Genomic DNA, 25,358 nt, shown 5'->3' with positions numbered 1-25,358 from the left:
TGCTTCTGTGCAAAATCTCGATATCGCTTGTCGCTTCAATCTGAAAACTCCCTTGTTGTTTGAAGTAAATTAATGCAAGTGAAAGTGGCATGCCATATCATAGGTTTTCCCTAAATCCCTCAGGCGGAAAGGCGACGTTGAAAGCACATATATTTACTAGCATTTGTTATGTGTCATTTCATTAGTTCTGCAGATTTGTTGGCAAAGATTCACTTAAGCATACTCTATAATACAATAATATCACTAGTTTTATAGAATTATCTTTCCCTCAGTTTTCCATTTACAAAATAATTGAATATATCTAAATTTTCGTACGTTTTGAGTTCGTCGTGTGTGTGTACATGAGATACTTGTATGTATGCTATACAACTGGCGGCCACAAAGACACATCACATTTTAATAATCTGCTCTGCAGTTAATCATCCGACGGATTCTAGACATCCACTCCATGGTAGAACTTCAACAAATACCTTTCTTGACTATCATCCCACAACTGATGAAAACAAGCGCCCATATCTTACTTCGTATGAATGTGCATTGGCAACATCGGTAATTGGCCTAAACCGGAAGTTCCGGGGGGACCGGGCAAGACCTCACTAATGTTTATGTTTACATTTTTAACACGGTCTATATCATATTACCGTGCATGTCCAGCGAAGACTGCGACTTTTCGGTGTTGACTGAAATGTTTTTTTTTTTTTTTTCTCCTCCTGGTCAGTACCAGAGGGAAGGAAATCAAAATTGCACTACAACAGGGAGTAACGAAGCTCCTGTTGTGGAAAATCACGTTTACCTTGTTAATAAGGGAAATCTAACTTAAAGACATACATGCAGCACTTAAATTATTTGTAATATCAATCATTATTATATCTCCCAAAAATCCATCATCAGGGCAGGCCCCTATCGCCCCCCCTTCCCTGTTGATCCGCACCTGGTCGTGTATTCTCTTGAACTTTACTATTAGCTGGTTTCTCTGTCCTAAAAGGAATATAAATTGTGGAAATTTTGGGGAGTTTCGGTTAGTCTATAACAATGGCAATTTTCCACTGACTGCATCAAACATTCTCAGCCACTGAAGTGACATCTCTTTCTTATACATAATCACATGGGCGTAAATTGGCGGCGACAAGAAGGACACCTGGCCCTTTCCCCAAAATTTTCAGGTTTATTAAAAATTACTTTTGTTAACTTTTGGGACCTAAGGAGCAAAGTAATAAGTATTTTTTATGAATTCGCATATGTAAAGTTATTTAGCGAAATAGTCCTCGATGCTGTTTTTATGGGATAGTTCTTTTTTAAAGATTGTATAGTGTGTATGTTGTAATATTTATGCGATTCACACCTCGCACCTACAACATACACTCCCATACATTTTATAACCTTGTCCAGGTTCAACAAATATATAGTATCTGAAGTTCTGTGGAAATATAGCAGAAACTATTGGCAATAGACAGGTATTTCTCGCTCATTTCCCTTTTGATATACGGAGGTTTATTCATATTATCTTATTTACAGAAGTCAAAACTAGGCTGTTATTCACAAAATCCCCATCTCAGTGTACCCTGTCCCCCCGTCCCAAAGAGAGTGTGTAGACTCGTGTAGCCACCGGCTTCACGAGTAAAAAAAATAACCCTTCAGTACCAAAAAGGTGGCCGAAGGTATGTGTGTGTGTGTGTGTGTTTGTGTGTGTACCCGGTCTCCCACATGAAATAAACTATTGAAATAATGTGAAGACCAAGTGTGTGTATTAAAAGAAAGTTAAAATCCCCGTCGGTTCACATAGTAAATGAAAGTTCTCCCAGCTGCTCCCCTTGGAGAAGAAGGTACCTCTTACATTGCTGTACTCCGCCAAACATCTGAGAGCCACTGCTTATAAAACTCCCCACCCCCTTTTTTTGAGCAGGCCTCATCTCCAGGAAAATATCAACTCAGGGCAAGCCCCGGCACCTAGCGACCTGTTGGGTGAGCCAGAGCCACTGCTCCCTCCCCTTCCTATTTATAGGTCCCGCTCAATGGTGCAACCCCACCCCTCAAACCTTAGTTGGAAATAAGTCTAGCGGACAATTACCGCCCACAACTTCAAATTTTGTGCAAATAATAATACTTTTCATAAAATTTTATTTGCTCGCTTCGCTCGAAAGGTTCAGGACCGTAGCTAGGAGATGGCGGGAGACAGCCCTGGGTGCCGAATGTTCTAAATGAAATAGTTGTGAAATTGATTGATTGATTTGTGTTTTTTTTAAGTCTACTTTATGCACAGAAAGACTAATTTTCAGACTGGACGTATAGGTTAAAGTGTGTTCCAAACCACTATGTGCCTCCACCGGGTATCGAACCAGGGACCCCTTGATCACAAGGTGATGATATTACCACTGCACCATTGGGGAGGCACAAAAGTTGTAAATGATGTAATGCCATGGCGTTCCGTGAAATTATTTGCACCCTATTCAATTAGGCTGATATTGATTTCAGCCTGCAAAGAAATTGGATCCAAAAATTTTCTTCCTCGCTTCGCTCGTAATTTGCTTTTCATTCACTCTGATGCATTGAAAATCACCAGACACAGAAATAAGACTTGTCTTAATTGATATTCTTTTAAATGCATAAAAATTGTTATGAGGAACCCCCAGGTTCCCATGTTATTCGACGCTGGGTGGGTGCCGGGGCAGCTTCCATCGTTAGAAAAGTTCCTGGATTTGAACAGGCCGGGGGTTCGAACCCGGAACCTTTAGCATGGTAGTCAGTTGCGTTACCGACTGAGCCACCGTGGCCATATATATATATAGATGGATGAATTTGTTGTTTAATGTATTTAAATAATTGCCTATATGCTGTATATAATATTTATTAAAGAAACTTAGAATATGTACACATTTTTGTGTCCAAGTCACTCCACGTTGCATATATGTGAAACATATATCGTGCATGAAAGTTATGTTAATGTAAAATTATACGTGGAATGCATTTTTCAAGCATTTTCTGTCTTTCAAAAATAGTGTATGTGCTTGTTTTCCGTTATTAATGTGAAATTTAATGTGTTAAAATAAAAATTCAATTAGTTTGTTCGAACAAAAATGATTTAGCACAAACTTCTACCCCATTTTCGCGTAATTTATGAGGAAAATAAAGACTTCGATACTACCACTACTAATAGTAATAATAATGTTGGTCCTTGGTTCAAATTCCGGCTTGGGCATGGATGTTTGCAAGTATCCATTCATCATTTTCATCTTGCCATCACTCATCCCCATCTTCGCAAATTAGCCAAAAGTGGCACATGAAGCGCAGTAAAATAAAGCAAATCAATAATAACAATGATAATAATGGTATAATAACATTATTATTAACATTATTTTCAACATTATTATTATTATTATTATTATTATTATTATTATTATTATTATTGGTATGTTTATCTTGGTACTTGCCTCCCCCAAACAATAATTCGTTGTTGCGCCTCTGGGCTCGCTAATGACCTAACCCGTTACTGGAAACACATCCGCCAACCGCAAAGGCCAAGAATTTAAAAAAAGCCAGTACAAAAATACATAGACATACACAAAAGTTGTGCACACATTATTATAAATGCCACTAATATCACCAAAAGATATGAAACTAAAAACCGGCCAGTGTAATTAAATTACTTAATAAACATATAACATAAAAAGGATCCAGTAATGATCATTACAAATTCTACCCCCCCCCCCCAAAAAAATAGGTCCCAAGCTACGCCCATGCATCCACGGATGACTAAAAAAATAAATGAAGAGAAATTTGCGTAAGTACCTTGAAATCGTTTGGATAATAGCAATATTACTCTTACGAAAGTGTATAGCAATAAGCTCGAGAGGTTCAGTGTGAATTGTTACCCAGTTATTTCATAGTGTGTTAATTGCTTCTACACATAGAAAAGGGGACACACAAACATACACGAGCTGCCCTGCATTGACTTTGGTGTTTCAAAAATGAACCAACACTTAGGGGGATTTAACTCGAACTTGCAGAGTCAAGTGTAGGGTCCCCTTGGACACCACTGAATTCTCTTTTTGAACAGGATATAAATATGACTAATCCCACAGAAAAAGGCACTGGAAAGTGCCCTATAGAAGCCACAGATACTGATCCACCGGATAACATCCCACTTGGATCGAATCCAGAACAATACATGCCCCCAACATACAGATACGACCCAGACTCTTCCGGGCCATTTATTGTCATAATTGAAGGTGTGGGGCCTTCCGATGGCACAGTGGTGGTGTCATCGCCTTGTAATCCAGGTGTTCTGGGTTCGATACCTGGTGGAGGCACAGAGTAGTTTGGATCTCACTTTAGACTGTAGGTCCAGTTCCAATTAGCCTTACTGTGCATAAAGTGGACTTAAAACACCAACTCAATCAATCAATCAATTGAAGGTGTGGGCCAAAATATTGGTAAATTGGCAGGTGGTAGCTTGGGTAATAAGTTTCGTAAAGCACAAATTCCAGTTACCTTACTAGAACAAAATGGAAAAAAATAAAGTTGGTGCAGCCTTCAAGTCCGCCCTGACAGCAAATCAATTAGTACATAATCTGGATTTCCAAGCTGAATTACATATTAAAGCTCGTATCCCCTGAAATTTGTGTGTGTATGTGTGTGTGTGTACACACTTGCTGTAAATGTATATAATGACTATACCTTCTGGAACTGGAGACTTGTTGAGGGTCAGTAGTTAAAACTTATAGTCATTGAGATTATATAACCAATTTTGACCTTTTTCTGAATTGTTATTAATTTTTCTTATTTGAGCTTTAAGTCCACTTTATGCACATATAGGCTATTCGAAACTGGACCTATAGTTTAAAGTAGAATCCGAACCACTATGTACCTCCACTGGGTATTGAAGCCAGGATCCCTTGATTGCAGGGTGACAATGTTACAACTGCACCATCAGGGAAGCCAAATTGTTATTAGAAAAACCTACCAATTGCGGTAAATATTTCTCACAACCCTGCTTGCCCAGTCTCATTTATGTCATCTTTTTTTTTTCAAATAGATTTCAGTAAGGTTGTGTACTATTGTTGTCAGTCATACTGTAATTCTTGCAGGTTTCTGTCACTGATGAGAAAACAAACAAATTAATCCCATTTGTCGGAAGAGGTTTTCGCAGAGTTGGTTTAATTGAAGGTGCAAATCCAACTGGGAAAGTCTTCTTAAATGTAGGCTCAAAAGAACAAGGTAAAAAATTAATTAACTATTTTCCATATGATGCTAAGTAAAATTTCAATTTAACTACACATAAAGTCAAATTCCATTATGCTTAGTTAATGTTTCCGAAAGTCTTACAGCTATTGGTGGTTGTGATTGTAATTAAGTATAATATAGGAGAGATTAATTAAAATGTAGACCAAGGAGGTATATGTTATTATTCTAGACAAAGTTGGACTTTATTCTTGAACTCACCAATATGATTTACTTTTTGAGAGGTGATGAGATATGCAAAAATGAAGAACAAGCAGGATGCTACAAAATGTAGTACTAATACATGATCGCTCCTAATTTTCATAAAACAAGGTTACACCTACGTGCTATAAAACATGTGGACGTATGTTTGTCATGCTTATCACATTAGCCTGAAAAGTTATATTTAAAATGATACATTTTTAAACAGTTTTATAATATTGACTTTTTTTGTACACCCTGAATATCAATTTTTGAATTACGTACATCTTTTTATTTTATATTTTATGTAAATGGTTCTCTATCTGCATTCTAGATCTCAAAGATAGAAAGAAGATTTATATGATCGGAGAGGTTATTTTTGTTCAATCCTTGGAACTGACTGTGAAAGTGAGTCATGATGAGAAAAAGCTACTGATTGACAAACCACAGCCTCTTGCCTTTGCTTACAATAAGTACACACTTGAAAGTGATGGAATGATTGGTCCAAAGGTAAAAGTATAATTGACTATCTTATGTTAATTTGAGCAGAAACATATAGATAATCTAGATAATAGACAATGGCCAAACTGTGATTGTAAGATCTTGCCGTTTCTTCTTTGTACATTCATTATATTACTTCCAAGATGCCATAGAAGGAGGAATTGTGGAATATCTAATGAGGAATCACAGCTGGTTGTGACCTCCTGATGGATGGGATGATCCCCTGGCCTAAGTCATAAATATACACAAGGAAACATTTGGTAGATATGACAGTTTTAAAAAAACCTTGCCACTATTAGTCCGATTAGAACTATTCTTCAATCTGCATAGATAGTTTTCTTCCTTGTAGCACACAAGAAAAGAAATACTGGTTCTACAGAAAACTCCTAAATGGAAGAGAGATGATCTTCACAAAATCCTCAGAATAATAATGACATTTAATTCACATATGATCTCCTTTGTTACAGAACATGGATGTAGAATCCACAACTTGTTACAAGGATATACTTGCTATTGCGTCAAGGGGACAATTGCCCCCTAGGCTCCAACTCCTACTGAATTTTCCCCCTTTGAAGTGTTAAAAAAATAAACTACCTTGTCCCAGTGTAGCTAAAAATCGAAATAACTTGTAACCAGTGCTCGAAGCAGGGGCACCGACTTGTCAAAATTATTGGGGGGCTCTGATCACTGAAATAAATTAATGAATGATTCATTCTCTCCCTTTTTTAAGTTTTGGCCTCAGAGTTAGGAATCTCATAAAAGCCCACGAATTCCTTAAAAATATCAAAATTTTTATTCACAGTTCTAATGCAGAATATTAATTGTCCACGGATGGATGTCACAAGTTTCGTCAACCATAATAGCAAAATATTCCGGACTTTTAATATCTGCTACCACGGAGCGTAAAACAGATCTCCCTAATATATCAATGATCTCGTTCTGAATGTCATGTGAGAGCCATTTGTAGCCCGAATGTCCCATCCACTCTCCTAGTTCATGCACATTGTCTTTGGAAACTCTTTTTAGTAAAAATTTTAACAATACTCATAATTACATACTTAGTATATAGTAATAAGTCATGTGTTTTGCTGTCTCTGGTCATAGCCCCCCCAAAGTTGATGGTTTAGCGGTCTCAGACCCCCAAATTGATGGTCTACAACATATCAAATGTGTATTTAAAGTTAAGTTCATGTGGCACAATTCAGAGTAAACTTTAAAGAGAAGCAAAATAATACATTAGATCCTCTAAAGCAAAATTATTTGGGGGCTCTGGCCCCACATCGTTCACATTGGGGAAGGGGGCTCGAGCCCCCCCCCCCCCCCCCCAAGCCCCATGGAGTCAGCACCTATGGCTCGAAGTGAGGGTGCGAATGTATTCTTCAGCTAGCAAATTTTCGCAAAGTATCCCTCCAGTAGTTTCATTGTCACCATGTTAAACCATAGGAGCATACCCTCAGCTAACTCTAAGACTCGACCAATCATCCGCCCAGCTAACATTTTCCACTTCAGGCACTGCACGTGACATGTAACGGATGTGACCAATGGAAAATTTCTCTTTGCTCTTAATTGAATATCAAAAAGGTTTGGTGCCACTTGAAAGTATTTAGTGGGATGTAACGTTTTAACATACACACGTAAAGAGAGTAATAGTGGTAAACAGTGGCGTACGCAAGGGGGGTTACGGGGTTTAAATCCCCCCCCTTGAGCTTGTGAAATATGAAAAATGCTGTGGAAAAAATCAAAATGGGCAATATATCACAGTCAAAGATATGCGACAATAATACAACAACAACATCATCATCCCACAATGTATTAATGTCGATGTAAGAATTTGATATTACTTCATGTCAAATATTTCTATTCTTGAACCATCAACATTGCATTTATGTGTACATGTGTGTGCCTATATAAAGTGCTCCCCTGTGCATAGCACCAAACCATGAAGGCGTATAGGGGGTGTGGAGGTAACGCCCCACACTTCCTTGATCCGGTCGTGAGTGGGGTGGTGTGATCAGCATCACACCCCTGACCGCCTTTACCCCCCAGAGTTTCCCCCAGGTACCCATGTTATTCGATGCTGGGTGGGCGCTGGGGCAGCTTCCATCGTTAGAAAAGTTCCCGGATTTGAACAGGCCGGGGGTTCGAACCCGGAACCTTTAGCATGGTAGTCAGATGCGTTACCGACTAAGCCACCGTGGCCATATATATATATATATATGTAATTTTTGCTGTTGGTTTATTGTAAGATGGATGAATTTATTGTTTAATGTATTTAAATAATAGCCTGTATGCTGTATATACAGGGTGGGAAATAACCTTTTGCTAGGGGTCTGCAGGAAAAAGTAACAACAATTAAGAAATTATGGTAATACCAAATGTTTAGTACGACAATTGTGGTTACAAAAACAAAATTAAAAGTTAGTTCACGACAAAGCACCTTGCTTCAAGGCAAATGCTAAAACCAAGACCTTCTTCGGCGAAGTGGCATTGACTTCTTCAGCAGTTCTGAATGGCCGGGTGCATCACCGGACCTGAATGCAGCGGAGCATTTTGGGGCTATTCTGAAGGACGCATATGAGTCCTTAATGATAGTGGAACACGGACCGGACCGCTATTCCCGGCCAACACTCCTTGCACATCTGGAACAAGTCCTCCTTGACATGGAATGGAATACGGACTTGTTTGCGAATCTTCTGAGCTCCTACCCTGATCGTCTTCGTGCTGTGAGAGAAGCAAACGGCGGACATACTAACTTTTAATTTTGTTTTTGTAACCACAATTGTTGTAGTAAACATTTGGTATTACCATAATTTCTTAATTGTTATTACTTTTTACTGTGGACCCCTAGCAAAAGGTTATTTCCCACCCCGTAGTATTTATTAAAGAAACTTAGAATACGTACACATTTTTGTGTCCAAGTCACTCCACGTTGCATATATGTGAAACATATATCGTGCATGAAAGTTATGTTAATGTAAAAAAGAATTATATGTGGAATGCATTTTTCAAGCATTTTCTGTCTTTCAACAATAGTGTATGTGCTTGTTTTCCGTTATTAATGTGAAATTGAACGTGCTAAAAAAATAATTCAAATAGTTTGTTCGAACACAAATTCTTTAGCACAAACTTCTACCCCTTTTCACGTAATTTACGAGGAAAATAAAGTCTTTGATACTACCACTACTAACAGTAATAATAATGTTGATCCAGGGTTCAAATCCCGGCTTGGGCATGGATGTTTGCAAGTATCCATTCATCATTTTCATGCCATCACTCATCCCCATCTTCACAAATTAGCCAAAACTGGCACAAGAAGTGAAGTAAAATAAAGCAAATCAATAATAACAGTTATAATAATGGTATAATAACATTATTAGTAACATTATTATTATTATCATTATTTTCAACATTATTATTATTATTATTATTATTGGAACGTTTATCCTGGTACTTGCCCCCCCCCCCCCCCGACAATAATTCGTTGTTGCGCCTCTTGGCTCGCTAATGACCTAACCCGTTACTGGAAACACATCCGCCAACCGCAACGGCCAAGAATTTAAAAAAAGCCAGTACATAAATACATAGACATACACAAAAGTTGTGCACACATTAATATAAATGCCACTAATATCACCAAAAGGAATGAAACTAAAAACCGGCCAGTGTAATTAAATTACTTAATAAACATATAACATAAAAAGGATCCAGTAATGATCATTACAAATTCTACCCCCCCCCCCCAAAAAAAAAAAATAGGTCCCAAGCTACACCCATGCATCCATGGATGACTAAAAAAATAAATAAAGAGAGATTCGCGTAAATACCTTGAAATCGTTCGGATCATAGCAATATTACTCTTACGAAAGTGTATAGTGATAAGCGCGAGAGGTTCAGTGTGAATTGTTACCCAGTTATTTCATAGTGTGTTAATTGCTTCTACACATAGAAAAGGGGACACACAAACATACACGAGTGCGGCAGAGCTGCCCTGCATTGACTTTGGTGTTTCAAAAATGAACCAAGAGTCAGAGGGATTTAACTGGAACTCACAGAATTTCAGTATGTTAGCAGAGTCAAGTGTAGGGTCCCCTGGGACACCACTAAATTCTCTTTTTGAACAGGATATAAATATGACTAATCCCACAGAAAAAGGCACTGGAAAGTGCCCTATAGAAGCCACAGATACTGATCCACCGGATAACATCCCACTTGGATCGAATCCAGAACAATACATGCCCCCAACATACAGATACGACCCAGACTCTTCCGGGCCATTTATTGTCATAATTGAAGGTGTGGGGCCTTCCGATGGCACAGTGGTGGTGTCATCGCCTTGTAATCCAGGTGTTCCGGGTTCGATACCTGGTGGAGGCACAGAGTAGTTTGGATCTCACTTTAGACTGTAGGTCCAGTTCCAATTAGCCTTACTGTGCATAAAGTGGACTTAAAACACCAACTCAATCAATCAATCAATTGAAGGTGTGGGCCAAAATATTGGTAAATTGGCAGGTGGTAGCTTGGGTAATAAGTTTCGTAAAGCACAAATTCCAGTTACCTTACTAGAACAAAATGGAAAAAAATAAAGTTTGTGCAACCTTCAAGTCCGCCCTGACAGCAAATCAATTAGTACATAATCTGGATTTCCAAGCTGAATTACATATTAAAGCTCGTATCCCCTGAAATTTGTGTGTGTGTGCGTGTGTGTGTGTACACACATGCTGTAAATGTATATAATGACTATACCTTCTGGAACTGGAGACTTGTTGAGGGTCAGTAATTAAAACTTATAGTCATTGAGATTATATAACCAATTTTGACCTTTTTCTGAATTGTTATTAATTTTTCTTATTTGAGCTTTAAGTCCACTTTATGCACATATAGGCTATTCGAAACTGGACCTATAGTTTAAAGTAGAATCCGAACCACTATGTACCTCCACTGGGTATTGAAGCCAGGATCCCTTGATTGCAGGGTGACAATGTTACAACTGCACCATCAGGGAAGCCAGATTGTTATTAGAAAAACCTACCAATTGCGGTAAATATTTCTCACAACCCTGCTTGCCCAGTCTCATTTATGTCATCTTTTTTTTTTCAAATAGATTTCAGTAAGGTTGTGTACTATTGTTGTCAGTCATACTGTAATTCTTGCAGGTTTCTGTCACTGATGAGAAAACAAACAAATTAATCCCATTTGTCGGAAGAGGTTTTCGCAGAGTTGGTTTAATTGAAGGTGCAAATCCAACTGGGAAAGTCTTCTTAAATGTAGGCTCAAAAGAACAAGGTAAAAAATTAATTAACTATTTTCCATATGATGCTAAGTAAAATTTCAATTTAACTACACATAAAGTCAAATTCCATTATGCTTAGTTAATGTTTCCGAAAGTCTTACAGCTATTGGTGGTTGTGATTGTAATTAAGTATAATATAGGAGAGATTAATTAAAATGTAGACCAAGGAGGTATATGTTATTATTCTAGACAAAGTTGGACTTTATTCTTGAACTCACCAATATGATTTACTTTTTGAGAGGTGATGAGATATGCAAAAATGAAGAACAAGCAGGATGCTACAAAATGTAGTACTAATACATGATCGCTCCTAATTTTCATAAAACAAGGTTACACCTACGTGCTATAAAACATGTGGACGTATGTTTGTCATGCTTATCACATTGAGTTAGCCTGAAAAGTTATATTTAAAATGATACATTTTTAAACAGTTTTATAATATTGACTTTTTTGTACACCCTGAATATCAATTTTTGAATTACGTACATCTTTTTATTTTATATTTTATGTAAATGGTTCTCTATCTGCATTCTAGATCTCAAAGATAGAAAGAAGATTTATATGATCGGAGAGGTTATTTTTGTTCAATCCTTGGAACTGACTGTGAAAGTGAGTCATGATGAGAAAAAGCTACTGATTGACAAACCACAGCCTCTTGCCTTTGCTTACAATAAGTACACACTTGAAAGTGATGGAATGATTGGTCCAAAGGTAAAAGTATAATTGACTATCTTATGTTAATTTGAGCAGAAACATATAGATAATCTAGATAATAGACAATGGCCAAACTGTGATTGTAAGATCTTGCCGTTTCTTCTTTGTACATTCATTATATTACTTCCAAGATGCCATAGAAGGAGGAATTGTGGAATATCTAATGAGGAATCACAGCTGGTTGTGACCTCCTGATGGATGGGATGATCCCCTGGCCTAAGTCATAAATATACACAAGGAAACATTTGGTAGATATGACAGTTTTAAAAAAACCTTGCCACTATTAGTCCGATTAGAACTATTCTTCAATCTGCATAGATAGTTTTCTTCCTTGTAGCACACAAGAAAAGAAATACTGGTTCTACAGAAAACTCCTAAATGGAAGAGAGATGATCTTCACAAAATCCTCAGAATAATAATGACATTTAATTCACATATGATCTCCTTTGTTACAGAACATGGATGTAGAATCCACAACTTGTTACAAGGATATACTTGCTATTGCGTCAAGGGGACAATTGCCCCCTAGGCTCCAACTCCTACTGAATTTTCCCCCTTTGAAGTGTTAAAAAAATAAACTACCTTGTCCCAGTGTAGCTAAAAATCGAAATAACTTGTAACCAGTGCTCGAAGCAGGGGCACCGACTTGTCAAAATTATTGGGGGGCTCTGATCACTGAAATAAATTAATGAATGATTCATTCTCTCCCTTTTTTAAGTTTTGGCCTCAGAGTTAGGAATCTCATAAAAGCCCACGAATTCCTTAAAAATATCAAAATTTTTATTCACAGTTCTAATGCAGAATATTAATTGTCCACGGATGGATGTCACAAGTTTCGTCAACCATAATAGCAAAATATTCCGGACTTTTAATATCTGCTACCACGGAGCGTAAAACAGATCTCCCTAATATATCAATGATCTCGTTCTGAATGTCATGTGAGAGCCATTTGTAGCCCGAATGTCCCATCCACTCTCCTAGTTCATGCACATTGTCTTTGGAAACTCTTTTTAGTAAAAATTTTAACAATACTCATAATTACATACTTAGTATATAGTAATAAGTCATGTGTTTTGCTGTCTCTGGTCATAGCCCCCCCAAAGTTGATGGTTTAGCGGTCTCAGACCCCCAAATTGATGGTCTACAACATATCAAATGTGTATTTAAAGTTAAGTTCATGTGGCACAATTCAGAGTAAACTTTAAAGAGAAGCAAAATAATACATTAGATCCTCTAAAGCAAAATTATTTGGGGGCTCTGGCCCCACATCGTTCACATTGGGGAAGGGGGCTCGAGCCCACCCCCCCCCCCCCCCCCAAGCCCCATGGAGTCAGCACCTATGGCTCGAAGTGAGGGTGCGAATGTATTCTTCAGCTAGCAAATTTTCGCAAAGTATCCCTCCAGTAGTTTCATTGTCACCATGTTAAACCATAGGAGCATACCCTCAGCTAACTCCAAGACTCGACCAATCATCCGCCCAGCTAACATTTTCCACTTCAGGCACTGCACGTGACATGTAACGGATGTGACCAATGGAAAATTTCTCTTTGCTCTTAATTGAATATCAAAAAGGTTTGGTGCCACTTGAAAGTATTTAGTGGGATGTAACGTTTTAACATACACACGTAAAGAGAGTAATAGTGGTAAACAGTGGCGTACGCAAGGGGGGTTACGGGGTTTAAATCCCCCCCCCCTTGAGCTTGTGAAATATGAAAAATGCTGTGGAAAAAATCAAAATGGGCAATATATCACAGTCAAAGATATGCGACAATAATACAACAACAACATCATCATCCCACAATGTATTAATGTCAATGTAAGAATTTGATATTACTTCATGTCAAATATTTCTATTCTTGAACCATCAACATTGCATTTATGTGTACATGTGTGTGCCTATATAAAGTGCTCCCCTGTGCATAGCACCACACCATGAAGGCGTATAGGGGGTGTGGAGGTAACGCCCCACACTTCCTTGATCCGGTCGTGAGTGGGGTGGTGTGATCAGCATCACACCCCTGACCGCCTTTACCCCCCAGAGTTTCCCCCAGGTACCCATGTTATTCGATGCTGGGTGGGCGCTGGGGCAGCTTCCATCGTTAGAAAAGTTCCCGGATTTGAACAGGCCGGGGGTTCGAACCCGGAACCTTTAGCATGGTAGTCAGATGCGTTACCGACTAAGCCACCGTGGCCATATATATATATATATATGTAATTTTTGCTGTTGGTTTATTGTAAGATGGATGAATTTATTGTTTAATGTATTTAAATAATAGCCTGTATGCTGTATATACAGGGTGGGAAATAACCTTTTGCTAGGGGTCTGCAGGAAAAAGTAACAACAATTAAGAAATTATGGTAATACCAAATGTTTAGTACGACAATTGTGGTTACAAAAACAAAATTAAAAGTTAGTTCACGACAAAGCACCTTGCTTCAAGGCAAATGCTAAAACCAAGACCTTCTTCGGCGAAGTGGCATTGACTTCTTCAGCAGTTCTGAATGGCCGGGTGCATCACCGGACCTGAATGCAGCGGAGCATTTTGGGGCTATTCTGAAGGACGCATATGAGTCCTTAATGATAGTGGAACACGGACCGGACCGCTATTCCCGGCCAACACTCCTTGCACATCTGGAACAAGTCCTCCTTGACATGGAATGGAATACGGACTTGTTTGCGAATCTTCTGAGCTCCTACCCTGATCGTCTTCGTGCTGTGAGAGAAGCAAACGGCGGACATACTAACTTTTAATTTTGTTTTTGTAACCACAATTGTTGTAGTAAACATTTGGTATTACCATAATTTCTTAATTGTTATTACTTTTTACTGTGGACCCCTAGCAAAAGGTTATTTCCCACCCCGTAGTATTTATTAAAGAAACTTAGAATACGTACACATTTTTGTGTCCAAGTCACTCCACGTTGCATATATGTGAAACATATATCGTGCATGAAAGTTATGTTAATGTAAAAAAGAATTATATGTGGAATGCATTTTTCAAGCATTTTCTGTCTTTCAACAATAGTGTATGTGCTTGTTTTCCGTTATTAATGTGAAATTGAACGTGCTAAAAAAATAATTCAAATAGTTTGTTCGAACACAAATTCTTTAGCACAAACTTCTACCCCTTTTCACGTAATTTACGAGGAAAATAAAGTCTTTGATACTACCACTACTAACAGTAATAATAATGTTGATCCAGGGTTCAAATCCCGGCTTGGGCATGGATGTTTGCAAGTATCCATTCATCATTTTCATGCCATCACTCATCCCCATCTTCACAAATTAGCCAAAAGTGGCACAAGAAGTGAAGTAAAATAAAGCAAATCAATAATAACAGTTATAATAATGGTATAATAACATTATTAGTAACATTATTATTATTATCATTATTTTCAACATTATTATTATTATTATTATTATTGGAACGTTTATCCTGGTACTTGCCCCCCCCCCCCCCGACAATAATTCGTTGTTGCGCCTCTTGGCTCGCTAATGACCTAACCCGTTACTGGAAACACATCCGCCAACCGCAACGGCCAAGAATTTAAAAAAAGCCAGTACATAAATACATAGACATACACAAAAGTTGTGCACACATTAATATAAATGCCACTAATATCACCAAAAGGAATGAAACTAAAAACCGGCCAGTGTAATTAAATTACTTAATAAACATATAACATAAAAAGGATCCAGTAATGATCATTACAAATTCTACCCCCCCCCAAAAAAAAAAAAATAGGTCCCAAGCTACACCCATGCATCCATGGATGACTAAAAAAATAAATAAAGAGAGATTCGCGTAAATACCTTGAAATCGTTCGGATCATAGCAATATTACTCTTACGAAAGTGTATAGTGATAAGCGCGAGAGGTTCAGTGTGAATTGTTACCCAGTTATTTCATAGTGTGTTAATTGCTTCTACACATAGAAAAGGGGACACACAAACATACACGAGTGCAGCAGAGCTGCCCTGCATTGACTTTGGTGTTTCAAAAATGAACCAAGAGTCAGAGGGATTTAACTGGAACTCACAGAATTTCAGTATGTTAGCAGAGTCAAGTGTAGGGTCCCCTGGGACACCACTAAATTCTCTTTTTGAACAGGATATAAATATGACTAATCCCACAGAAAAAGGCACTGGAAAGTGCCCTATAGAAGCCACAGATACTGATCCACCGGATAACATCCCACTTGGATCGAATCCAGAACAATACATGCCCCCAACATACAGATACGACCCAGACTCTTCCGGGCCATTTATTGTCATAATTGAAGGTGTGGGGCCTTCCGATGGCACAGTGGTGGTGTCATCGCCTTGTAATCCAGGTGTTCCGGGTTCGATACCTGGTGGAAGCACAGAGTAGTTTGGATCTCACTTTAGACTGTAGGTCCAGTTCCAATTAGCCTTACTGTGCATAAAGTGGACTTAAAACACCAACTCAATCAATCAATCAATTGAAGGTGTGGGCCAAAATATTGGTAAATTGGCAGGTGGTAGCTTGGGTAATAAGTTTCGTAAAGCACAAATTCCAGTTACCTTACTAGAACAAAATGGAAAAAAATAAAGTTTGTGCAACCTTCAAGTCCGCCCTGACAGCAAATCAATTAGTACATAATCTGGATTTCCAAGCTGAATTACATATTAAAGCTCGTATCCCCTGAAATTTGTGTGTGTGTGTGTGTGTGTACACACTTGCTGTAAATGTATATAATGACTATACCTTCTGGAACTGGAGACTTGTTGAGGGTCAGTAGTTAAAACTTATAGTCATTGAGATTATATAACCAATTTTGACCTTTTTCTGAATTGTTATTAATTTTTCTTATTTGAGCTTTAAGTCCACTTTATGCACATATAGGCTATTCGAAACTGGACCTATAGTTTAAAGTAGAATCCGAACCACTATGTACCTCCACTGGGTATTGAAGCCAGGATCCCTTGATTGCAGGGTGACAATGTTACAACTGCACCATCAGGGAAGCCAAATTGTTATTAGAAAAACCTACCAATTGCGGTAAATATTTCTCACAACCCTGCTTGCCCAGTCTCATTTATGTCATCTTTTTTTTTTCAAATAGATTTCAGTAAGGTTGTGTACTATTGTTGTCAGTCATACTGTAATTCTTGCAGGTTTCTGTCACTGATGAGAAAACAAACAAATTAATCCCATTTGTCGGAAGAGGTTTTCGCAGAGTTGGTTTAATTGAAGGTGCAAATCCAACTGGGAAAGTCTTCTTAAATGTAGGCTCAAAAGAACAAGGTAAAAAATTAATTAACTATTTTCCATATGATGCTAAGTAAAATTTCAATTTAACTACACATAAAGTCAAATTCCATTATGCTTAGTTAATGTTTCCGAAAGTCTTACAGCTATTGGTGGTTGTGATTGTAATTAAGTATAATATAGGAGAGATTAATTAAAATGTAGACCAAGGAGGTATATGTTATTATTCTAGACAAAGTTGGACTTTATTCTTGAACTCACCAATATGATTTACTTTTTGAGAGGTGATGAGATATGCAAAAATGAAGAACAAGCAGGATGCTACAAAATGTAGTACTAATACATGATCGCTCCTAATTTTCATAAAACAAGGTTACACCTACGTGCTATAAAACATGTGGACGTATGTTTGTCATGCTTATCACATTGAGTTAGCCTGAAAAGTTATATTTAAGATGATACATTTTTAAACAGTTTTATAATATTGACTTTTTTGTACACCCTGAATATCAATTTTTGAATTACGTACATCTTTTTATTTTATATTTTATGTAAATGGTTCTCTATCTGCATTCTAGATCTAAAAGATAGAAAGAAGATTTATATGATCAGAGAGGTTATTTTTGTTCAATCCTTGGAACTGACTGTGAAAGTGAGTCATGATGAGAAAAAGCTACTGATTGACAAACCACAGCCTCTTGCCTTTGCTTACAATAAGTACACACTTGAAAGTGATGGAATGATTGGTCCAAAGGTAAAAGTATAATTGACTATCTTATGTTAATTTGAGCAGAAACATATAGATAATCTAGATAATAGACAATGGCCAAACTGTGATTGTAAGATCTTGCCGTTTCTTCTTTGTACATTCATTATATTACTTCCAAGATGCCATAGAAGGAGGAATTGTGGAATATCTAATGAGGAATCACAGCTGGTTGTGACCTCCTGATGGATGGGATGATCCCCTGGCCTAAGTCATAAATATACACAAGGAAACATTTCATAGATATGACAGTTTTAACAAATCCTTGCCACTATTAGTCCGATTAAATCTATTCTTCAATCTGCATAGATAGTTTTCTTCCTTGTAGCAGACAAGAAAAGAAAAACTGGTTCGACAGAAAACTCCTAAATGGAAGAGAGATGATCTTCACAAAATCCACAGAATAATAATGACATTTAATTCACATATGATCTCCTTTGTTACAGAACATGGATGTAGAATCCACAACTTGTTACAAGGATATACTTGCTATTGCGTCAAGGGGACAATTGCTCCCTAGGCTCCAGCTCCTACTGAATTTCCCTCCTTTGAAGTGTAAAGAAAATAAACTACCTTGTCCCAGTGTAGCTCAAAATCGAAAATAACTTGTAACCGGTGCTTGAAGTGAGGGTGGGATCAGCCAGCATTTTCGCAAAGTATTCCTCCAGTAGTTTCATTGTCACCATGTTAAACCATAGGAGCATACCCTCAGCTAACCCCAAGACTCGACCAAACATCCCCCCAGCTAACATTTTCCACTTCAGGCACTGCACGTAACATGTAACAAGTGTGACCAATGAAAAATTTCTCTTTGCTCTTAATTGAATATCAGAAAGGTTAGGTGCCACTTGAAAATATTTAGTGGGATGTAACGTTTTAACATACACATGTAAAGAGAGTAATAGTGGTAAACAGGGGAGTTACGGGGTTTAAACTCCTCCTTGAGTTTGTGAAATATGAAAAATCCTGTGGGAAAAAATCAAAATGGCCAATTTATCACAGTCAAAGATCTGCGACAATAATAATAATAATAATAATTTGAATTATTATTTCCATGCAGCACGGAGAAAAGCACTGCATTCCAAACACACGCATCTTTCAGAGTGAATGCCTCAAAAATAAACACGAATTCTTGAAAATAAAATATAAGGGTAACTATGATTTAAAAGAGAAAAGAAGTTGTTTTCTATCTCAGTTGCAACAATGTTCAATACACTGGTGTCTGTACTGTTTTCAGTAGATCAATGGGTGTTTCGAAACATCTACTATTTTCAGTAGATGAACTGTAATGCTACTGTTTTTAGTATGCTACTGTTTTCAGTAGATGAACTGTAATGCTACTGTCTTCTACTGTTTTCAGTAGATGAACTGTACTGCTAATGTTTTCTACTGTTTTTGGTAGTCCAACTGTTTCCTCTATCTTAAGTAGTTGAACTGTACTCTTAATTTTTTCAGTAATATAATTGTACAACTAACATATTTTTTATTGTGTTCAGTATATTGCTGTCTGAAAACAGTACTCTTGTCACTAACGAAAATTTTCTTATCTATACAACTGAAAATGCAATGGAAAAATCATACAAACAACTACAAGGGTTGGATAAAAAGTAATGGCAACACTGCTGTCCCGTGAAAGGGGTGAGTCACAGAGCCACAAGCGTTTCGTGGCTGATAAAGGAATGTCAGACGAGGAAGTATAGTGAGTGGGAGCGATTGTATGTTATTCAGTCAATAACTGCAGTGCTCTGAAGCAGAGGACAAGAGTGCAAGCGCCCTAACGATATGTTTAGGCAAGAAGAACAACGTCTCTCAGGCAGACGGTCAACGCAGCCTACTTCTGCACCTTCTTGCAACACCACCTTCGTCTCGCATTAAGAAGGAAACGACGGCACGGTGTCCCATCATCCTGCTTGACAATGTAAGGTGTCACACTGCGAACAATGTGACGGCACTCCTGCATAACTGGTAGTGGGAGGTACTGGAATATCCAACGTATTCACCGGTATGAGACCGTGTGATTACGACCGTTTTGTCAAAATGAAGGAACCACTGGGAGGGAAGCACTACGACCCGGGCGAAGCCATCATATGTGTTATAGGGCGGTCACTGCGGGACATCGACAGAGATGGACGCGCTGACGGTGTACAGCGCCTTCCATACGTGTGGCAGAAGGTCGTAGAGATGAGGGGCGATTACTTTCAAGGAATGTAACACGTGCTCCTCTGCCAATACAGTCAAGTACCAATTATACGAGTGTTGCCATTACTTTTTATCCAACCCTTGTAAAACAAATGTATGGTAAAGCATGTGGAACTTGCTACTTAGGAATGTGTTCACACATTTGAATTCTTGTGGCACTTACATCGTTTACCAATTTTAGTCTTCAATTATTCTTGATTTGGTTTGAGTTGGAGCTTTAAGTCTACTTTATGCACAGTAAGGCTAATCGGGACTGGTCCTACAATTTAAAGTGGGATCCGAACCACTATGTGCCTCCACTGGGTATCGAACCAGGGCCCCTTGATTACAAGGCAACGATGCTACCACTGCGCCATCGGGGAGGCCCTAGACAATTATTCAAACGACAGCTTAGCTACTCCAAAATGTTTTTTTGGTAAGAACAGCGAGACAATCCAGATGTGAATTATCGGGGACATTTATGCGGAGAAGAAGCCGGAAAAATTCCAACCAATTTCGGGAATCGAACCTGGATCTGCCACGTGGTTGTCAGATGCTCTACTGACCAGACCACCTTAGCTCCTTGGATGAGTTCCATACTTTGATTATTTCAATTTATTTTAATATATTTTCTTGTTTTTATGGATTGTCTTCACACTTAAAATGTCTCATCTCTTTGACCAGACAATTATTTCATAACAGAGAAACAAAAAAATGCTTCCAGAATTTGATAAAAATCAAATGACTAAAAAGTAATTTCGTTCTATTGCTTTCATAAATACTATATATATATATATATATGTAGATCTCTACTACTTAATAGTCACAGTTTCTTATGCTTGTAATAACCGTAAACTACAGGAAAATAATTTTACAATGCAAGCAATGCGTACATACAAGAAAAACTACTTAATAGTCGTAGTGGTATTAGTAGTATTATTATTAGTAATTCTGCTAATTAATTAATTATAAGTATTATTAATTAATTATGAGTGTTATTATTTAATTAAAGTATAATAAAACAATGGTAGTGTGATGTGGAGAAAGTTTTAGAAATAGCCCTTCCCCCCTTCCACCTTGATAGAATCCTGTGTACCCTACTGGTGGTAAAAGTTCGTGAATTGCCAAGGATGATTGTTTATTTTGTGGTAATAAGAGCCAGACTGGCTGAGCAACTGATTATTGTTACTGGATTCTTAACTATAGAAAATTTACACTCTATAAGTTTACAACAAATGATGTAATAAATTCAAGTAAAAAAAACAACAACAGGGTTCTCTTGCCTGGTCCTGAATTCAATCCTCAGTTGGATGCTACAGATTTTTATTGTTGATCCAAAACTACAAGGGAAAATGGAAAGCTTCTTTAAAAGATAGTGGTGAACTTTATCTACAAAGTCAGAAAACTGCATGAACTAACTACACTTCACCCAACAGAAAGCAACTTTGAATACTTGGCCCTTCAAGAAAGGGCTGTTGTATTTTTAGTTTGGTTTAGCAATCTGTCAAAAGTGCATATCAGTAAATCGCTAATTTTTATTTTACAAAATTAATATAATGAACTTTATTAACTTTTTCTGTTACTTACTGTTTAACATATATGGTTTTGAATTGCAAGCTATATTTCTTGACTGTATTTTTTCTTTTAATCTAGCTGAGAACCTCATCTGTTGGAAATTATGATGCCGTATGGCTTGGAAAGGATAGTTCAGCTATGCAGTTGGAAACCTTGTATAGAGAGGCACGGGCCATGGCTGTCCTATAATTCTTCTCCAAAAGTGCATGAGTAAAGTGCTTTTTAATTCATGAAACTTTTACTATGATGAACTTTCACGGGAACTTATTGATACCAAATTTGTTTGAACTTGTGCCATAAATTTTGAACAGGATTTTCCTTTCCACATATTTCTAATTTTCTTTCATATGAAGATAACTACATATTTTAATATTTTCAGTTCTCATGTAGTTCTTCTGTAATCCAATAAAGGCTACACATTTACCTTTGTGTGCTGCTTACACATACAGCATCCAAGTGTCTTGTTTATATTTAATTTTAATGCTGAAGCACCTATTTATTTATTTATTTTTTAAATGTAAGTTTCAGTACTTGGTTTGATTGATTTATTTTACTTCACTTATCTGCCACTTTTGGCTTACCACGATGATGAGGGTGAGTGATGAAATTGTTGAACAGACACTTACAAAGAACACCCATACCCAGGCCAGGATTTGAACCTGGGACCTCTGGCATAGCATACCAGTGATTTATCCACACACCCCCAACACCCTCCCAAATTTTGACAAACACCACCCCCAAGCAGAAAAGTGGAACACCTCCCCTACAAGGGGGGTGTAAACAAGGGTCCCGACTTTCCAAAATTTCAGTGGGTGCATATCAATGGCGGTTAGATCTGTAAAATTATCAAGTATTGTATACTTTAAACAACTTACATGCACAATGATTGCAAGAGGCAATGATATTATCAACACGTTACTAAAAGAAAATACCACATTCATACAAATTAAAATGAAAAAATCTTCATAAATGCAAATAATTTTAATTGTATTGCAGAAAGAACTGTGCAAGGATTTTGTTGTGAACAGAAACTACAAAATGACTAACTTTATGTACCAAATAATAATAATAATCATGACATGTTAACTTTCAATATAAAACACATTCCTTCTTACGAAAAACTCAATATGCTGACCAAGGCAGTAATTTATTTTATTAAAAACATAAATTAGACGTAACGTTTCAAACTTCTAGCAAGGTCTTCTTCAGACTCTGTATCAAGTACCAATGTTAAGAGTCTGAAGAAGACCTTGCTAGAAGGTTGAAACATTACGTTTAGTTTATGTTTTTAATAAAATAAATTACTGCCTTGGTCAGCATATTGAGTTTTTCATATCATGGAAACAAGGCTTAATGGTGTTATTCCTTCTTACGTCATTTGCACTTATGAATTTGTTTGCAATTTTGGTAATGTCAATATTTTTAGTCATTTCTTTATGAACATGCAAAATTGCCAATCTTTTTTTGGGTCATTGGTGACCGCAAAAACGTTTTCAATCGTCTAAGTGCTGAAAATGACCGCTCAGAGGTACAAGAAGTAACAGGTATAGTTAAAATCACCCGTACAAACTTCACAAATTCTGTGAGCAATTCACGCATGGGACCACAGTTTTCTCTACTTAAAATATTTGTAATGTCTGACAAGTTGGCCACTTTTTCTTTGTTCGTTCTGCACACATCTAGAAACATGTCCCTGTGCAATGTTAGTTTGTCTTTATCAAAGTCTGTCCCATAGAACTTCATAATTCGATCAGCACCAATTTGACTCATAGCAAAAGCTTCAAGTTGTGAAATAAGTTCCAAAACCTTTGTTTGAAATCTACGATTTAGCGAATCCACAGTCACATCAATTATTTCAAAAAATATTTGTCTGTACATTTCCTCCGGCGTTTGATACGTATGAGGATCACTACCTTCGTCATAGGGTTTTGGCATCTTCCTTTTTCTAGGCAAAACTGGTTCATCAATGTTCAATTCAACTATCAAATCAACCAATGAGGTAGTCAGTCACCATCGACTTCCTTGTGTTGCGGTTTATTCTTTATTAGTGCTCAATATCGGCAAGTAGTTATTTTAAAACAATTGTTGACGAATGGAGTGGGCGTATGTAGTGTGTCACTTGTAAGGAAACATCAAAGAAAGCCGAAAAGATGGGATTCTATTCACAATACAATATACTTCCATTGTTATTGTGTGGACTGCCTTTGACTTGGCCAGAGACAGGCAAGGAAAGGGGGAATGTGTTGCTTGGTTGCCTTTGCACAAACACATTTGAAACAATTATGTTTTAGAGATTAGACATTTTAACTTCCATCTCAATGTTTTAATTGCTTATTATTTTTTGATAATGACAAGTGAGAAATATTTATTTTATTTTGTTTTTATCAAATTAAAAATCTTGTGGGTGCTCGAGCCCCGGAGCACCCACGTAGTTGGCGCGCATGGGTGTAAATATGGATTTTTATCAACAATAGAATGACAATACTTCAACATAAAGGAACAATTTGTAGCTCTACAAAAAGCGAAGTCCAATGGACCTTTCGATCAACCAAAGTGTCAAAGGAGGAGGGTGGAATGTTCAGCATGGTAATTTCCTGGAAACACCAGCTCCCCTGACAGGGCTTCGATAGGGAAGGGACACTACACTGCCATCTGGAAAATGTCAAACTGACCTCTAGCCCTCCTTCCAGGGAGCACATACCGCACACAGTGTTGAAAGCGTTTGAATACCTAAATAAATATTTCTTAAATATGTTACAGATTTGTAAATTCAACCCCTGAGTTAATGAAATTCATATTCTTTTGATTCTTTCATGTGAAAAATGTACGATAAAAGTAAGGGAAGAAATTCAAAGATACAGATTTGACTCCTTGTAGCGAATTGTGTTACTATGGTTAGCAACACTATTTTCTGTAACTTGGGCGAGATGAATGATTTTGGAGCGGTAGAGAAGAGAACAGTAAAATGCCTTAGGCCTTTTAGGTCAGTCTCAGTGTAGCATCTCAGTTCGTGTGATGTCGTTCTGCTCAGTGTAACAATGTCTGAAACTTTACTGCAAAATTTGCTGAAGAAGATAGAAAAAATGAAACCAGAGAGAAAGAAACCAAAAGTGGTGAGTAGAAAAGCAGTGACACTATTCTTCCAACGAATATTCACAAGTACCAATATAAAATTTACTGATCGAGTAATCGATATAAAACAGCAAGTACAGTAGAACGTCGATTATCCGAAGTAATTGGGGGACATGGGTGTTCGGAAAACTGGTTTGTTCGGATAATCGAACTGTACATGTTTATTTGCCAAAAAGAAGTACTGTACAGTAAATTTATTCATAAAAACAGGCATCTCTTTAAGTATGTATTACAAAGTAACGTACAAAGGCAACTTTAGTAGGAATATATAGTATGTGGTACAGTTTATTAAACAAAAATATGTACATATTACATACGCATTTTGCATGAACAATACACACAGTACACAAAATTAACGTTTAAAAAAATCCTTTATTTTGGTCTGTCTAAGCAAGCCTACACGCTTACGAGCAGCTAAGTCACGTACTTTTTTCATTACAGATATCTGAAAGTGAGCGAGTACACAGTTCAGTTAAGCGGTCGTTCGGTTGACCGACGTTCGGATAATCGACGCTCTACTGTATTTCATGAAGGATCTAAGTGATTCATTC

At 37.4% G+C, this 25,358-nt stretch overlaps 1 protein-coding gene across 1 annotated transcript in view; it reads left to right on the top strand.

The window, feature by feature from the left end:
* The window catches only part of LOC145982793 (uncharacterized), a 78,782-nt gene extending 56,656 nt beyond the window's left edge, over positions 1 to 22,126 (top strand). Inside the window, exons 9-15 of the mRNA XM_083116157.1 lie at positions 5,085 to 5,214; positions 5,753 to 5,928; positions 11,073 to 11,202; positions 11,745 to 11,920; positions 17,063 to 17,192; positions 17,735 to 17,910; positions 21,754 to 22,126. Coding sequence (XP_082972283.1) covers positions 5,085 to 5,214; positions 5,753 to 5,928; positions 11,073 to 11,202; positions 11,745 to 11,920; positions 17,063 to 17,192; positions 17,735 to 17,910; positions 21,754 to 21,864 — 1,029 coding nt within the window. The 3' untranslated portion in view covers positions 21,865 to 22,126. The remainder of the gene's footprint in view (positions 1 to 5,084; positions 5,215 to 5,752; positions 5,929 to 11,072; positions 11,203 to 11,744; positions 11,921 to 17,062; positions 17,193 to 17,734; positions 17,911 to 21,753) is intronic.
* The last annotated feature ends 3,232 nt before the right edge of the window (positions 22,127 to 25,358 follow it).

This window comes from Lepisma saccharinum, unplaced genomic scaffold, assembly GCF_977018435.1.
Source record: "Lepisma saccharinum unplaced genomic scaffold, izLepSacc3.1 HAP1_SCAFFOLD_422, whole genome shotgun sequence".
In the NCBI taxonomy this organism is placed as follows: domain Eukaryota; kingdom Metazoa; phylum Arthropoda; class Insecta; order Zygentoma; family Lepismatidae; genus Lepisma; species Lepisma saccharinum.
The sequence above is the reverse complement of the archived record's forward strand: the minus strand, read 5'-3'. Positions and strand labels throughout refer to the sequence as shown.